General features: G+C 40.1%; 2 protein-coding genes across 5 annotated transcripts; one reads left to right on the top strand and one right to left on the bottom strand.

Annotated features, from left to right (window-relative positions):
* Positions 1 to 396: 396 nt before the first annotated feature.
* Positions 397 to 9,281, bottom strand: kdm2ba (lysine (K)-specific demethylase 2Ba). Of its 3 annotated transcripts, none has more exons than XM_020590641.1 (10): positions 9,093 to 9,281; positions 6,518 to 6,742; positions 5,960 to 6,103; positions 5,100 to 5,186; positions 4,446 to 4,733; positions 3,514 to 4,319; positions 3,160 to 3,323; positions 2,831 to 2,992; positions 2,116 to 2,334; positions 397 to 1,536 (listed from the first exon to the last, which is right to left on the bottom strand). In XM_020590641.1, exons 1-10 carry the CDS (start codon positions 9,144 to 9,146, stop codon positions 1,355 to 1,357), a joined length of 2,331 nt encoding a protein of 776 aa, XP_020446297.1. In that variant the 5' UTR covers positions 9,147 to 9,281; the 3' UTR covers positions 397 to 1,354. The 3 variants fall into 3 exon arrangements, with proteins under 3 accessions (XP_020446297.1, XP_020446299.1, XP_020446298.1); XM_020590643.1 differs by having other exon boundaries at positions 4,446 to 4,724; XM_020590642.1 differs by having other exon boundaries at positions 6,518 to 6,739.
* A 1,956-nt stretch (positions 9,282 to 11,237) lies between these two features.
* Positions 11,238 to 14,272, top strand: LOC109954899 (calcium release-activated calcium channel protein 1-like). 2 transcript variants are annotated; one of them, XM_020590546.1, is made up of 2 exons: positions 11,238 to 11,326; positions 13,305 to 14,272. In XM_020590546.1, exon 2 carries the CDS (start codon positions 13,311 to 13,313, stop codon positions 13,848 to 13,850), a length of 540 nt encoding a protein of 179 aa, XP_020446202.1. In that variant the 5' UTR covers positions 11,238 to 11,326; positions 13,305 to 13,310; the 3' UTR covers positions 13,851 to 14,272. The 2 variants fall into 2 exon arrangements, with proteins under 2 accessions (XP_020446202.1, XP_020446201.1); XM_020590545.1 differs by lacking the exon at positions 11,238 to 11,326 and adding an exon at positions 11,362 to 11,674.
* The last annotated feature ends 2,554 nt before the right edge of the window (positions 14,273 to 16,826 follow it).

Raw genomic sequence — 16,826 nt, 5'->3', positions numbered from 1 at the left:
GGTAATTAAAGATTTTATTAAAGTTTGTTTTGTACAGTGTATCCCTGTATAAAGTAATGAAATATTCTAAAATGATCAGTTGATTAGTTGGTAAACAAATGTATCAATATTTTACAGTAGAGTAGTTTTAAGGCAAAAGCAAACATTTGCTAGTTGAAACCTGGCGAGATGTGAGAATTGGAGTCGAACCGTCGACCTTCCGGAGGGGGGGACAACCGCGTAACCTCCTGAGCCCCAGTTATGCATAGGCTATACTGTACATGCACACACAAACGCTGATGACTATGGTGTATTTTAGCTACTGCTGCATACGATCTTTACAGCAGAGACCAAATCATCCCAAAATCTTTCAGTTCCATCAGATTATGAAAAGGAAAACTAAAGACTCAATGATGGTACAAGTGAAAATCTTTTAATGCATATTAGCACTTTGTTTTTGGATTTATAAACATGATCACATTCACCTGAGGTGATAAGAATTAACAAAAAACAACAACAACAAAAAAACACCCGAAACACACAACACCTACTGTTTTATAAACCAGTATAGAAAACCATGTGAGGGGAAGACTGCATTATAGAAAGTCAGACAGGTAAGATGTCACTTCCTGCTACTGCCCTTTGGCTGTTCAGTCATACCCCAGTAAATTATTTGCAAGCATTATTTAACCCAGGTCTTTGAGTCACCTATGTCAAGTTACTGAATAAATACAAACTGCATTTAAAAATCAATAAATTAATATTGAAATGTTGATGAAAATCCCATCAAACAACACTGAATAGGTCATTAAAAAGGTAACTAAAGATGTGAGGGTGTAACAGCAATACATTCTAAATATTTGGGTAGAGGTTATGACAGTTTAGCCACACTTATTACTGTACATGCTTTGTTTTGTTTTTTTTTGTCTGCACTGAAGTTACACTAATGTCAAATACAAATTTTGGCACATAAGAGACTGTTATATGAGGAAGGATTCAATTTGCAGCTCACATACTGTTCAGTCTCTCTGATATTTAACTCCTGAGACACTAAACTTGTGAAATGGCGTTCATATAAAAATAGTTTTCAAATAATTAAAGAATAAAAATAACCCAACGTCAATTACAAGCACATCTTTATAAAAGTGTAACCTCAACACAAATACATGCATGCTTTCTCTTTATCTGCCCGGTGAATGTTTATCATCTGCCTACATCAGCGCATCTAAGGTCTCCATCCAGAACTCTGTCCCTCATTTCAGTTTGTTTGTGGTGACACAGATTCAGATATTTATCAGAGAGAACAGTTTTAAAAGGGAAATACTTGCTCCATTAAGTGCAAAAACAGTCTTTCAATCATTTGTTCTGTTAGCAACTAGCTCGTCTTCTGTAGCAGTTTGTCTTCTTTCAGTCTGAACGGTACACTCACAGACATCTCCGCGATGAACCTTTCACACGCTGTCCTCGTCACCTGCTTGCAGAAGCGAAGGTCAATCTGACAGATGCTTCCACAGCGCTTGAAAAAGTTCAGGGAACGATCTGTGACTCTGTTACAAACTACAGGGAAGCAGAGCACAATAATCATTCACAAGCTTAATATTTAAAAGAGATATGTATAAAAAATTTAGAGAATCTTTTGATTTGCTCTTTTCTTGATGCATACTGTCAAGAAAAGTGCAAGATCTCAAAGTGTACGGAGATTATGTAAACAAAATAAATGCAAATTATCTAGCAAACACACAACACTTACACAATCCTGTTTTCCCAGACAGATTTCTTTCATTTACATGGCAGGCAGTTACACTTTCATACACTCACCAGCCACTTTATTAGGTACACCTGTACAATTGTGCACACTTCAATGCAACACTTCCATCTTAGCATCTGTGGTTATGAAGCTAAAAATGTTCGTTTTGGCAAAATTGTCATAAGCGTATAAATTCAATTCGGTGTTGTACTGGACTACATTATATTGAGGTGTTCCTAATGTTTTGACCCTCCCATGTATGTAGGTGTGGACGACAATAATATAGAGACACCTATCTTATTACTGTCATCCCCCTTTCACAGCCTAGGAACCACTGCAGTGGTGCCTGTGTACTCCTGTGCTGCACTTCCTCAGGTCCCAGCTCTCACCTGACAGGTTGATTTCTGTGAGGGAGTCTCTGGTTGTGGTCCCTGCTGCTGTCAACAGGTTGACTGACTGGTCGTTGATGTGGTTGCAGTAGCTTAGGTCCAGTCTGGACAACAAAGGCATCTGCCGAGTGATGAGGCGCAAAGACACATCGGTGATGTCCAGCCCCGCTAGCCGCAGGTCCTCCACATTCCGCAACTTGCAGCGGTTATCCAGCTGGCCTATCAGTCGGTCACATAAAGAACATCACCAACCAATTCCTATATTATGTCAACAGATGCATTTTAGTCTACAAGGAGATGTAGGATGTCCAAAAGCTACAAGTAAGGAGTCCCTCACATTATGCTCTAACTTAGATAAACTTTATTTTTAGTCCTAAGACCTAAACCTAAAGCAGAAAAAAAAGTGGATATGAGTCTTTCAGAAAAGAAAAAAAATCATCTCTGGCTTACAGAAAAGAAGCAATAATTTGGAGTATAACATGTACAGTGTCAACCACTATGACGGATCCTTCACCTACAAGAAACTCCGCTCGAGTTTTTTCCCCATCAACATAGTTTAAAGTCAGGGAACTCATCACTAAGAATTTTAACCCTTCAGTACCTGTTAAAGTTACAATTTGTTTAAAACACTAGGCACCGCAATGCATTCATACATTCTGACACTGGAAACAGGAATAAAACCCCCATCCTGTGCATTACTGACCCACTAAGTTACCTGGTCTGTTGTCTGTGGGGGGTGAGAGGAGGTCCCTCATCTGTGCGTCTTTGAGTCCCTCCACCCACTGGACATCCAGGGTGCGCAGCAGAGGGCAGCTGGTGGTGCAGAGTGCAGACACAGCAGCCCAAGAACACCCTGATAACTTCAACACTCGCAGGCCTGAAAGACACAGCAGCAGCACTTTAAAATCCTCATGTATGCTGAATCTGTAGACCGTGACAAAGCGCCTTCTTGGTTGATCATTAATGGTGTCAGAACATGTGCAACAGACAAACAAACAAAAAATTCCCTTTTCAACATATCAAAAATCACTCTACAATGGGTACCTGGCAATCTATTAATAAGCCAGCTTAATTGTTTCTTGGAAATGTTGGTCCAGCTGAGGTCCAGGGACACAGGCTGTCGGCGGATAATACCACTCAGCATGAGTGGAGTGATGGAAGTGCAGCGGTTTAGATCAATCTTTGTCCAAAGTCTCTTATCGCAACACCTAGACATCAGACATAAAGACGTATGTTATACTGTTAAAGCAGAGCACCCAAAATACAAGCTTCAATTGCTCCTTTAAGCTTAAAAGATACAAACTTCTGTGCAGCAATACCGGAGTTTTTCTTTTGCAGTGCTCATGATATTGAAAATAAAAATGTAAACCTACTTTTAAGTGCGTGCTATACATTTACCATCTGTTCCACGTCTTGCAAACTCTCATGCAAACACACAGTTCCTGGTGTGTGAGGTAAGAGAAGATCTTCATCCAGACCTCACGCTGTATGACATGTGTTTTGCCATCTTTTAGGGGCAGTCTGTCAGGAGGTGGGCTTATCGGAGGGGGCCGAATGACATGTCGCTCCATTTGGACACACTTAGGTGGGGAGTGTGGGGGCACCGGTCGGTTGGTTGGGGTGCTCCTGTTGAAGCCCAAAGGGGTGATCTGACTCAGGTAGAAGTGGCGCAGCTCCCAGGGTGTCCCGTTCATCTCTTTGGATTTGAGGTGGGGTCTCTGATCCCCAACTTCACTGCCGTTGTGGAACAACCTCTTGGGTTCTTCGTTTTCCGTCTCTGGCTCCACCTTGAGCGGTTGGCGGTTCTCGTTAGCCAGGCAATCCTCTGTCTTCTGGATTTCCTGGTTCAGTGCTTTGCTTAACTCTCGGCTCAGCTCTCTATTAGGTAAACGTCGCTTGCGCCGAGCTTTTGGGCGTGGCCCTTTTTCCTGGGTCTCGCTTCCGCCCTCGCTACTGGGTCCGGCCTGTGGAGAGCTGCAGTGAGACTGGTCACTCTCTCCAGCCGGTGTCTTAATGCAGGGACTCAAAAGTTCATTCTTGGAGTCCCTGTCATCTCCTTCTTCTTCAGTGTCTCCAAAACGTCCTTTCCTCTCTACACCACTCCGGAAGTGAGGCTGCCTTCCTTCTTCATCCTCCTCCTCATATGCATCTTCATCCTCATCTTGGTGCAGAAGTTTGGAAAAATACAGATCATCTGACTTTTCCTGACAAAAAAAAAATAAAAATAGATGAACATTAGTCACTTTGGTTTAGCAAAAGTGTAATTACCCCCAGACATCTGTAATTAAAATTTCTTTAGAAAAACCAGTCACTCTGTGAATGATACAAACCTTTTTCTTCACGATGAGCTCCTCTTCCTCATCATCATCAAACAGCTTCCTCTTCTTCCTCAGTTTGTCCTCAGGCCTGGGCCGGGTCAGGCTGCTGGGGGAGAGCAGCGGTGGCTGACGGTGGAGAGACTCCTCAGGTCTGTGTCTGGGCGTCTCCTCTCTGTCTGGTCTCCTCTTTACTGCAGAAGAAACGTCCCCGTCTTCCCTCACAGGCTTCTGTTCCCTCAACAGAGAGCCGGGGAGGTTGGAGGCGTACTTGAACCCTGGGCCTCTTTTTTGCTTCAATACCAAAAGGGGGAAAATTGCAAGACAACTTTATACCTTTAGCCTATAGTGACAAAGAAAACCAAGTGTACTTAAAGTTTCATAAACCAAAACAAAAACCACGTATGTCGGTGGTTTCCTGCTTTTGACAGATACAGTCACATGTGTATGACTTTTACAGACTATAGACGTATTAACAGGAAGTGGCAAGCTGATCAACCCATAATAAAGTGAAAACAGAACTGAAATAAGACAATGTCTGAGACAAACTCCAAAAACTTGCAGTAGTAACTTAGCAATGTTTTGTTAATGAGTGAAAATATTTCTGACACACATTTAGTGAGCTGAAACCTAAACTAAAACATCTGACTCACACATATTTATACTCACTTTTCCACTTTTCCCAGCGTGGTTGCATTTGGGACATTCCCAGCAGTTAGGGAGTTCATCATTCACCACTCCTGAGGCATCGTTCACCTGATAACAAGAAAATGAGGCAGACTTCAACAACAGCAGCAGCAAGCTTTAACATGACTCCTGTGTACAGTTTACTTGACACAAACAAGTTGAGGGAAGTGAAAGTGACTGTTGTGACATATGACTGTTTGGCAGGTCAGCACAGTTCTCAGCCACAGTTAACAAGCAGACTCTTGCGACAACAAACTGAACAGGGAAGTAGAGTTAAAGATTTCTACTTGAGGAACGTCAACATGCACCTCTTAGTGGCATCACTGTCAAAATTCTTCAATGTTATGTAACAAACAGGAAAAAACATGTGCTTAATTGTTGCTTGCTGCAAAACAACTAGACAGTGCAAGTGTGAAAAACTGGTTTGACCACACGTGCTAACAAAAACCTGTTGTGCTTTTTACATAACAGTTACAAACAAGGTGTGTGCTGCATTACATCTTTACCACATGAAATGTCTATAGCACTTCATCACTTGTCTGCTTTCATGCATCCATTTTAAGCCAACAAAGTAAACGTGTGTGTCATTCAGCAAATGTCTTTGTTCACTTGTTTTCTTAAACATGTAGTGTGAGTCAGGTCCTCAAACATGATAGTGTCATGCTGGAGCAAGAAATTTCAGAACCATAAAAGATCAATGAGTGTGTTCGCAGTTATGTAAACAACACCGTTTCTGAGTCACTTACATTATGTTTGATGAGTTGGGACTTGTGAGACACTGCTTTAACACTAATTAGTCACTGTGAATAACTGAGCTGAGATGGAGGCCCAACTCTCTGTACCTTGAGGCAGTTGGGGTGGACAATCTCATTGCAGATAGAGCACTCCATCAGCATAAAGTTGAACTTCTCCTCCTCGTCCTCCAGTGTGTCCTCCTTCCCCGCCTCTTTACACACCACACACACTGCCGTGTGGGGCAGGACAGGCTGCGTGGACCAACAGTAAAATATAAATGTAGGAATAAATACATTTAACATAATGAACCATGTTTTAATGAGCTACACTGCCTTTTTCAGAAGAAAACCCCCCAAAGTGCATTAGTTTAATACGGAAGAGTATTAGGGCCACTGCATACATTTTTTTTTTTAATTCTGACTTTAATCTCAGAATTCTGAGAATAAACTCAGAATTCTGAGATTAAAGTCAGAATTCTGAGTTTAAAGCCCTAATACTCTTCCATAGTTTAACAGCTAATATGAGCTTGCAATTTACAAAACTGTTTTCTTTAGACTTAATGAAAAATGTAGGGAATGTTTTCTACTATAATACTAATCCTACTATAATACTAATCCAGATACGTTATACTGTGTAAACGCTATAGTTTTCCTACATGGACTCACCGCGATACACTGTCTCATAATACAGGACTGCTTCATGCGCCCTGGCCCTCCAAACTTCTTCATGTCCTTGCAGAAGTGACACTCTCCACACTCGGTCCGGACGCATGCCTCGCACTTCCGGCAGCGTGTCCTCCTCCTTCTGGCTCCGGACGAGCTGCGATTAGACGGCAGCTTAACAGCAGCCGACGTCCCCACCTTGGGCTTCGGCCGGTTGGCCGCCCGCTGCTGGAAGACAAACAATGAGGGCGAAATTAGGAGACATTCTATCAGTGGAGGCTGACAACTTAGTACCTGGAAACAACAAACATGTTGGCCACTGTGACTAGGACCTTCAAGCATAACACTACACATGTACATTAGACTGTATCTGTAGGTTTCTGTCAATTTGTTATGATTAAGAAAACAGGAAAACTTTTAAAAATCCACAGACAAAATTCAAGACCAAGAATGTCCTCTATAGTTGTGTTTAAATAGGTTTTACTGCTTCAGAGAATAGAAACATATGAAAACAAGTACTACTAGTTATTTGATTATCTAAATAGTTGCTGACTGATTTTCTAATTGGTTTAACAATTGCCTGTTTTAGCTTCACCAAGCACAGGTCAAACAGGGTTTTAAGTACTAGTGGATATGAGACATATGGTTAATCTATAGTTTGTAGATTAACAAATTGTTTTGACATGTTAATTAAACTCATGTGACATATTTGTGAGGGGAAAACAGTGTCCACGTTACAGTGTGTACTGGAAAACAAATGCTAGAGAAGTATGGACAGGCCAAACAAGTTAAACAAAAAGATGGAAATAGAACAAGACTTTCCCGTCTCACAACAATCTTGTTGAGGGATACGTTGTAGAAAGGATAAATCAATGCTGAATCTGTAGACCGTGACAAAGCACCTTCTTGGTTGATCATTAATGGTGTCCTGAACATATTGTGTCTTTTTCAAAACACAGTAGGTTGTTTCTTGTCTGCAGTTGCTGATGGAGCATGTAGACAAAGTAGCACTCAATCCATCTGACATCTTTCCACAGATCCATCCGACTACCGTGGAAATGTAGGAGGGAGAAAGAAAGGTCTGCTGCTGATGCTGCTGCAGGGGTGGCTGTGACTGTTAACATCACACATTATTTACAGCAGGTCAGCTGCTTCATTATTTTTCTGACCATGTCTGTCACAAGTGTTTAAAGTCAAGTTTGCAGAGCCTCCGAAAAAAAAGTAATTTAGAGCATCTACGCACAACAAATTATTGCCGTTTCTTCAACTCCCTGAACATCTCAGACCTCCACCTTGCCCCTTTGATTACAATAAATAAAGAGCATTAAACCGTGGCTACAGACAAACCAAAGCAGTCTCGGGCACTCTTAAGATCGTGGTCACCAAAGCAGCTATCAGCTGGCCCATCTTTCCTCTAACCTTGTGCAGTAATATGCCAGGAATCTGAAATTGATGGCTCAGACCTGTGAACAAAAACGTCGCTGTAGCCAGTCTTCTAACTCAGCTTCAGGGTGGATTTCAAAGGAAGGAAGTCACAAGACCCATCACCTGCTGGCTCATGTACAGTGGTCCTTAACACGGCTACAACGTGTCATAACAAAAGAAGTAAAAATCCCATCTCTGCTGAGGAACTGTGAACGGTTGTTGTGGGTATAAACACTGGGAGCCAGCTCACATGTCAGCACTCATAAAAACACTGTTAGCATTCATGCTGTGGATGTACAATGATAACACAGATCACAACTTTGTCCTTAGGAACCTCATTAGACAATATGCTGAGTGAAAGGTGTGACACTGTATTTTCTTCTTCCTGGTTGAAAACAAGTGGTCAAAACACTTTTGAAATCAAACCACCCGTCATTTTGCCAGGTTTATGGGGGGGTCAATGGACCCCCAGTTTGGGAATCAATAGACTACAGAGCAACAGAAGCAGAGCCACTTCATTGTTCCTTGTCCCCATCCCCCTCCTCTGATTTTGCCTAAAGCTTTCTTAAAGGCACAGAGAGGTGGGCAAGTTTAGGAAGTATGATGAAACTGATCAAGAGAACCATGAGGAAATGTGGCGGGACAGTGTACATGAGTAACCCACAGCTTTCACCAGTACGAAGGTTGGATGGTCTCACAGCTGAGCTGACGGAGACACTGAGGGGTCATAGCCACGAATTTGTAACAGTGCAGGGTGAAGGTGCTCTGTAGGTGGTCACTATGAAATGGGGCAGTTGTAGCTAACATGATAGATGGTGTCCAGGGAGGAGAGGACGCGGTGTGTTTGAACGGTTACGGTATCAATTCTGATAAGCACCCCGGGTCCATTTCACTATCTCTAGTTAGCGTTAAGACAACTGTTTAGCTAGCTACCCGTCTTTATATCCCATTTAGCTGAAGCAGGTTCAAATGACATATTTGCCCTTTTAACTCCACTAGATGCAGAGAAGAAGAGCGCATAAAACCAAAACCTTAATCTGAAACAACTGAAGAAAATCGCCATTCAGCTGACAAAAGGCTCTTTTCACACAGGGCACTGACAAAACACATATGCACACAGAGGGGTCACATTATGAAATGTAAGAGCTCTGACCTGTTCAGACTCAGAATCATAATCTTCATCGTCTCCACTCAATGACAAGGCCATGTCTGCGCTCTCTCATCGTTGGAGAATAGCTGAGAAAGCCAACATGGCTGAACAAGCCTCCAACTAAGCTCACTGCCCCCTCCTTCCCAGCACACACTGACACGGGCCGCTGCTGGCTATGCTGGCTCAACGTGCTGTGTTCATAAACAATTGGAAATTACAACGTCTTACTTACTTAATCCACCCACAGCATTCAGGTAACCAAAAACAAGACGCCGGAAAAACAGGAAGGCAATGATAGGAATTAAACGCGTGTTGTAAATGTACATACGTACGTTAAATAGTAAAGATAAAAAATAAGGTAAATAGAAAAAGTTTGGTGCTGCATAAGGTCGCGTGGACCTTGCCTCGTTTCAATGACCGTGAACGTGCGACGTGAATGCAGCATCGATATGACAGGAAATGAAGATAAGCAAGTAAGACAAGAAGGTTCACTCCTACACGCGAATGTTTTTGTTTCTGCTGGTCTTTGTAGCATGTGTGACCTTTTACTCAGAGGTTAATTAGATTTATTTAAGATCCTAATTTTCAAGGGCATAGTAAGTTACCAATGATGCTATGCTACCACGACACATCTTTGGATATATTTACTTACCATTACGTATAATACGTATGTTATTAGTAATGTTTATCTTTTTTTAGTCATCTGACCTCATTTCACCTGAGGAGGTGTTTCAAGTGAGACAAACAGTTAAAGAACTCTGCAGTACAGGTATCATCGATACATCACATAGTGTGTGATGCCTGTGAGTCACAGATCTCATGATCAGATTCACTACTTAATAACTTGTACTGCTATACCGTTTATCTGATGTTGATAAACACCCTCAAGCTAAAAGTGGGAGTCAGCACTTTAACTTCATCACTTCACGTCAGATTCAGTGCACTTGAGTACATAGCCAACACAGCAAGGGATGTGTCACTTGCTTACTGAGGACAGCAGGCCAGGCTCTGACATAATCTTAGTGGTTTAAAACCAGATTGTGTAGAAGCCACTATGGTAGGGTTTGAAAACGCCTTACTCTGGCGTCATCTTGTGGTCATATCAAAAATGAGCATTGACAGGCTGCAGTAAAAAAAAAATCACAAAGATAAAAGAGACTTTAAAGGATTTATTTTAGGAATTCATATAGTCAACATATACCTAGTATGGAACGTGATTTTCTGTTGCTATTTGTAGTTGTTACAGCAACACTCCTTGTAAAGGGCACAATATAGGGTAAGTTCAAGTTTTAAAATGACTGTCAGTGATTTGCTGTCAAAACATAATGACTACATGCTGATCTTACTAGAACTCACCCTATGTGTACATTGAAAAATGTACTATTAATTTGTGAGGAATGTACCAAAGTAGCCTATACAAAAATATACTTATGTGTTCAGTGGGTAATGGGGAACACACATACTGTACATACAATCTACAGTATGTTTGCAGAGAAAACCACACATAAAACACAAACAGTGCTTTTCTATATTATGTTAAAGACTGTGACTGAAGACTGGAATTGTGTGGCCCAGGCCTTGACATTTGTTTCCAATAAGAAAGCTCGTTGCTCACTTAAACTTACTCCCCTCCTCTCCCATAGCTGTTTTTCACTGGTGTGAAGTATACAGGAAGTGCTGCAGTACCTCATCACTAATAGGCTACAAGTGACCCAAGGACCTATGTCTCCATGTCTAGGTCGTTCAGATGATTCGAAGTCTCTCTCATCTTTCTGTTGTAATATGAAGACGGGTGGTAGCCTAATAAGCTTATCACCCAGTTAATGCAAAAGAGAAAATGATAGGACAACAAGAATAATTAACTGACGATGTCACTATTCTAGTGTAAATAAATGATAATGACTATGAACTATGAGAGTTTAAATGCGGTTTAAAAAACACCAGTAGACAGCAGTTGGCTACATTGTTTTAGTGACTGCACAGACTTGGTTTGATAGAAATCTCCCCAGATTCATTCAGTGCTGCTGGTAGTAAAACCCTACATTCTCCACAGTCACTACAAACACATACTGTAGGTTAGTGTGGACATCGGTGTTAATACAGAATTTGAGTGTATGTTGACATTATATTCGTGAGAAGGAAAAAGAAGATGGACGTCATGAGCAACGTCGTCTAACTGTTTCTGGCACAAGGAGGCGAACTGCTGCAGGCTCACAGCCCGTGGAGAGCATTGGATTGTGGGTATCTTGTGTTTCCTGATAGACTCTGACAGACAGTCAGCTGTTGCGCCAAAGTTTTGATGTACTATGACAGCTTCCTCTGTCTAGTGTTTTTTAGATGTTATTCTTAAGTGGAACTTAATTTCTTGGGTGCGCTTTTCGTCTGTACAACCCATTGAATCCGCCCAGTTTATAAATACTTATTTATTTTAAAATAGTAATAATAATAACTTTGCATTTGGAGCTTTCGGAATGAGCTTGAACGAGCACTCCTTGCAGGCTCTGTCATGGAGAAAGCTGTACTTGAGTCGAGCCAAATTAAAAGCCACGAGTCGCACTTCAGCCCTGTTGTCGGGCTTCGCCATGGTAAGTTCGTTTTGACCGGACTGGTTCTTGTAACACTCACCACAACATTAACTGCATGAATGTGCGCTAGGCCGTGGGCACGAAACCGCAGATGTGACGCAGATTATTGTTTTCAGTGGCTGTGGCGGTCCTGACACACAGGCCTAATTAACTACAATTCATCGTTCATATGCTTAAGAACAGTGTAATGAACTCAGTCCGTGAAAACAAAGAGAGCGCAGCGTGAGCCCGTAACTCGGTGTAGCCATATGTGACTTTGCACGAGATTTCACGGTTCAAATGTTCAAATGTTGCACTTGGTCCGTTAGAACCAAGTGCAACATTTGTCAGTAAACTGAAGATGACTTGCTTTCACACCTACAAGTGTGAAGCAAGCCATCTTCCGCCCTAACAAGTAGATCGCAGTTCTTCAACCTACATCCTAAATTTACAGGCGATTGTTAAATAGGACAAAACAAGTTAGTACAGTTTTTCTCGAATGTGACATTAAAACGCTACCAACAATTGTATTTATTCGTTCTAATAGTTTATTTGGGGTTTATCTCACTGTGTACAGTTCATGAGTGTCCCAGGATTATAGCTACTTGTAAAACTAAATGTCATCTGCAGTCCCTGTAGCAAATACAAGGGCAGCCTATAAATGATGAGGCTATAATATACAGTATGATAAAAAGCTACAGGAAAAGTAAGATGTAAAGTATTAAACATGACTGAGTCCTTTCTAAAAAAAATGCCCCAGGCTACACCTCTTCATCTGACCGCTAGCCAGCTGACCACAGTCCTCATTTCCTCCTATTCCTCTATTTTATCATTCACTTATTTAGAATTTAAGAGTTGTGTGCAAATCTGTGTGTACTGTACAGTAAGCAGTGACTGATAAACCGATTATAGTAATGCAGTACTCTTATTACTGCTCACAGGCCCTTAAATCTTTTTATACCAGCACCTAAATATGAATTTTTGACGACAAGCTTTGACAAGTGAGCTGGAGCAAAACACCACGCATAAGAAGATTATTTACATGCAGTAGCTGTTTTTGCTGTATGGTGGAGAATTGAACAGGTGGAGGGTGGGCAACGATCGGATCGGAGTGCCATTGTTAGACAATTTTCAACTATAATGAAATCCCTTTGTTGGCTTTGGATCCCATTATGGATCCATATTTTACAGAATTTGTACGAACTGGTCTAAATCTTTAACAGTGATATCAACCAAAATTAATTTTAATGTCAAAACTTTCTTTCTTTTTTTTAGGACAGAAATGCAGTGACCTAGTATATGATGAAGCATTTAAAAGAAATACATTGGGCCTTTATGGTAAAATTTAGTAAATCTAAAATCAACATAGTAAATCCTCTGAGTTTTAAATGTAGACACCTGTCAGGATGCACCACTCCAACTTTTCCCCTGATTCCGACTCAGCTCAAGTTATCTGCCAAGATCGAATACCAATTTTTTTCCAGTTCAGCATCTTGCTGTGAGGAACTCAGAATAATTTTTACGCAAACTAACACGACCAGAAATGAGACAGGTGTCCAATAGTATCAGATCAGTACAACCCTAGATATCATCTTATTAATGCTATATATTTAATCTATGTTGCAAATATTTTCCTGTTGGATTTTCCCAGGTCGCCATGGTGGAGGTAAATCTGGAAACAACACATCAGTATCCTCCTGGGCTGCTGATAGCCTTCAGTGCCTGTACCACAGTTCTGGTTGCAGTTCATCTCTTTGCCCTCATGATCAGCACCTGCATCCTCCCTAATCTTGAGGCTGTCAGCAATGTTCACAACCTCAACTCTGTCAACGAGTCTCCCCATGAGCGCATGCACCACTATATAGAACTGGCCTGGGCTTTTTCCACAGTCATCGGCACACTCCTCTTCCTCACGGAGGTGATGCTCTTGTGCTGGGTGAAGTTCTTACCCCTTCAAAGCACTGAAAAAGACAGTGGCAGCATAAGTTCTGGTGAGGCTGCAGCCATCGCTTCCACCTGCATCATGGTGCCATTTGGAATTGTTTTTATTGTGTTTGCCATCCACTTTTACCGCACACTCGTTAGTCACAAAACGGACCGACAGAACCGAGAGCTGGAGCAGGTCATTCGACTCCAGAACCAGCTGGACCACAGGGCTGAGAATGACGACCTGAAGGCCGCTGTTGATTTCCCTTGATGAGCAGTGGACATTCAGTGGTGCTTTCGTTGTGAAATCTTATATAAAAGCTTTATTTTTTATGTTAATAAATAGTGATACTTGTTTTTTAAAATTTCAATCTTCTTCTGGTGAGTATTGCAGGTTTCGACTCAGTCTATTTGTGGATAATACATGTTCACAAAGTTTTACTCAGTATGTCTGAGGAAAATTGTTTTACCTTTACCGTGAAGGTAGACCTACATATACTGTAGATTTCACTGGCTTGTATGATGACATAGCTTATCATACTGTAACATTAGGGCACTTGGATGCTGTGGAGTAATACCCATTTTTTCTGGCTTTTTAGTATGCAAATAGCCAGCTACTGATTATAAAGTATACACTCACCAGCCACTTTATTGGGTACACCTGTACAATTGTATGCACTTCAGTGCAACGCTTCCTCCTTAACATTTGTGTTTATGAAGCTCAAAATGCTTCAGTTTTTGGTGAAATTGTCATAAATGTATGAATTCAATTATATGTTTATTATTCAGGTCATAGTTAAAGGTGATGTTCAAAAATTCAGTTCAATTCAAATTTATTTGTCAAGCGCCATATCACAACAAAAGTCATCTCAGGACACTTTACACAGTAAGTCTAGACTTTACTATTATCACTATTATTATAGAGGAACACCCAACAAATCCCCCTTGAGCAAGCACTTGTTGCACTGGACTACATTATATTCAGAGGTGTCTGTATAGTTTTGTTCTCCTCGGTTACAGAGGGTCAGAATGTTGTTGGTGGAGTTTGTGTTTGAAACTTGTTTTTCCTCTTTCAGAGGACTAGTCCTCTTGTTAAATCAGTCTTAGATAATAATTTGGGATATTTGTTCCATTTCACATTACCTCTACATTTCAAACACTGTCATCTATAAAATTGTTACTGGTAATAAGTATTGCTGAATGTATTATTACAAAACATGCACAAATTGGAAATGTTGTGTGTGTTTTGTACTTGCAGGTTACAAGCTTGAGCATGTTGAGCATTTAGGTTGTTGAATTTCTAAAATTGTGGACTGTTTTCTGTTTGTCATGTGTCACATTGTCTTCATTGTCTTTACATTGGTACCAAAGCTCAAATGAGGAAATGTGCAAATGTATAGTTCTGGATTTTTTATTACTTATTCTCACATGTCACGGTGCCATGACAGATTTTATCTGTATATCATACCCCATAATATTTATCCAAAAATATGTTACAACATGAGACTTAAAAATATTTGAGAACATCTACTGTACATACTTCTTAGGATTTTGGTCAACAGGTACACAGTACAATGTGCATTTTTATCATGTGATTCTGATTTTTTTAACAGAATATTATAGCATACTGTGTTTACACCAAGGTAATGCTGTGGTCATTATTGCAGCATCAGTTCTTTCTTTATTATGCTGAGTCATGGTAATGTAATAACGTCTGTAGATCACAAGCTCAAAGTTTGCATTTGAATGCTCCTAAATAAATGAAGATATCTCTGATACTGAGTAGAGAACAAGGAGCTATAAGGGGCTAGTACCTCCAACTGTTTTCTAAAATCATTAAACACTATAGTGTTTCTTTAAGACTTTTTTAAATAGGTAATTAAATAAAGACAGCTTTATTCAGGTTGACTGCACATCCTCTGGGACTCTTCTCATAGGAATTACCACATGTGCCTTCTTTAAAAACAGATCAATGCAAACAAAGGCATGTTTTCTTTTGGTTCATTTTTGTGCCTTATTTATTTTTGTAGTATATGTTACTGTATATATAGAGTGTCAATTGTGTCAATTCACAGCTTTAAAGAGAATTTTCTGCAAATTCTGTCTTTTTGAGTTTTGCTTATGCATGATGCTAACAATTCAAGAAGCCCCAGCCTGGTGAGACTCACCAGGTGTTTGAATAAAGCACATCTTAGATGATTAGTGAATGTTAGCTATATTTATTTTTTATTTGTATATTTCTGACATTTGTGTATACAATACAGTGAAGAACAAAGGCACATAATCTCACACAAGAATGCATTTTTAGCTGTGGAGTCAACAGAAAAACCACACAGGAAGTGTGTGCTGACGTGGTATGATTGTAGCCATATGTTGTCAGTCAATGAGAGCCGTGAGCATGCATCACAGCAAAGCACACAGTCACATCTGCTCTCTATCGTGTTGCCATTAGTGTTTGTTTTGTTGCTTCTCTGAATAAGTCATCCACATTTTCCCTGTGTTTAGCAAAGCACTCCAAGTACAGCTATCGTTATTATACATAATTACACTATTATGTGTACCACAATACAATAATACAACACACTAATTGCTTAATAAATACATATATATGTACAATTAAAAGTCCTGCATTCAAAATGTGATTTAAGTAAAAGTATAAAAGTATTAGTATCAAACCATACTTAAAGTTCCAAAAGTAAAAGTACTCATTATGCAGAATGGCACATTTTACACACAAAGTATGTCATATTATTGGATTACAATTGTTGACATGTTATTGTTTATATCACATTTAATGTTGCAGCTGATAAAGGGGGAAACTAGTTTTCAGTAGCTTATATGCTTATAATTTGAATAGCTTCTAGGTAGCTTGTGAATTTTCCACTGGAGAAGTGTTGTGAATATACTGCAATTTATGTATTAATTTGGTTCTGAAAAGTAACTAGTAACTAAAGTTATAAAATAAATGTAGTGAACTAAAAAGTACATTATTTACCTCTAAAATATAGTGAAGTTGAAGTATGAAGTAGCACAAAATGAAAATACTCATGTAAAGTACAGATACCTCAAAACTGACTTAAGTACGGTAGTTGAGTAAATGTACTTAGTTTCTTTCCACTACTGCGTGTGCGTGTGCGTACATATGTAACATTTGGTATATAACATACAGTATCTTTATAACTGTGACTTATTTCTTCTCTTCTATTCTATATATTTATAAGTCAATAGGCCGATATATGTATATATA

This window comes from Monopterus albus, unplaced genomic scaffold (genome assembly GCF_001952655.1).
Source record: "Monopterus albus unplaced genomic scaffold, M_albus_1.0 scaffold12.1, whole genome shotgun sequence".
Lineage (NCBI taxonomy): Eukaryota > Metazoa > Chordata > Actinopteri > Synbranchiformes > Synbranchidae > Monopterus > Monopterus albus.
Note: the sequence above shows the minus strand (reverse complement) of the source record. Positions and strands in the feature narration are given on the sequence as shown.

Coding starts and splice junctions, on each gene's coding strand:
- LOC109954899 (XM_020590545.1), top strand. CDS start 11,561: ATGAGCTTGAACGAGCACTCCTTGCAGGCTCTGTCATGGAGAAAGCTG. Junction 11,675..13,304: donor TGTTGTCGGGCTTCGCCATG/GTAAGTTCGTTT, acceptor GGATTTTCCCAG/GTCGCCATGGTGGAGGTAAA.
- kdm2ba (XM_020590641.1), bottom strand. CDS start 9,146: ATGGCCTTGTCATTGAGTGGAGACGATGAAGATTATGATTCTGAGTCT. Junction 4,320..4,445: donor AGCTCATCGTGAAGAAAAAG/GTTTGTATCATT, acceptor TTTTTTTGTCAG/GAAAAGTCAGATGATCTGTA. Junction 1,537..2,115: donor CACAGAAATCAACCTGTCAG/GTGAGAGCTGGG, acceptor GCTTCCCTGTAG/TTTGTAACAGAGTCACAGAT.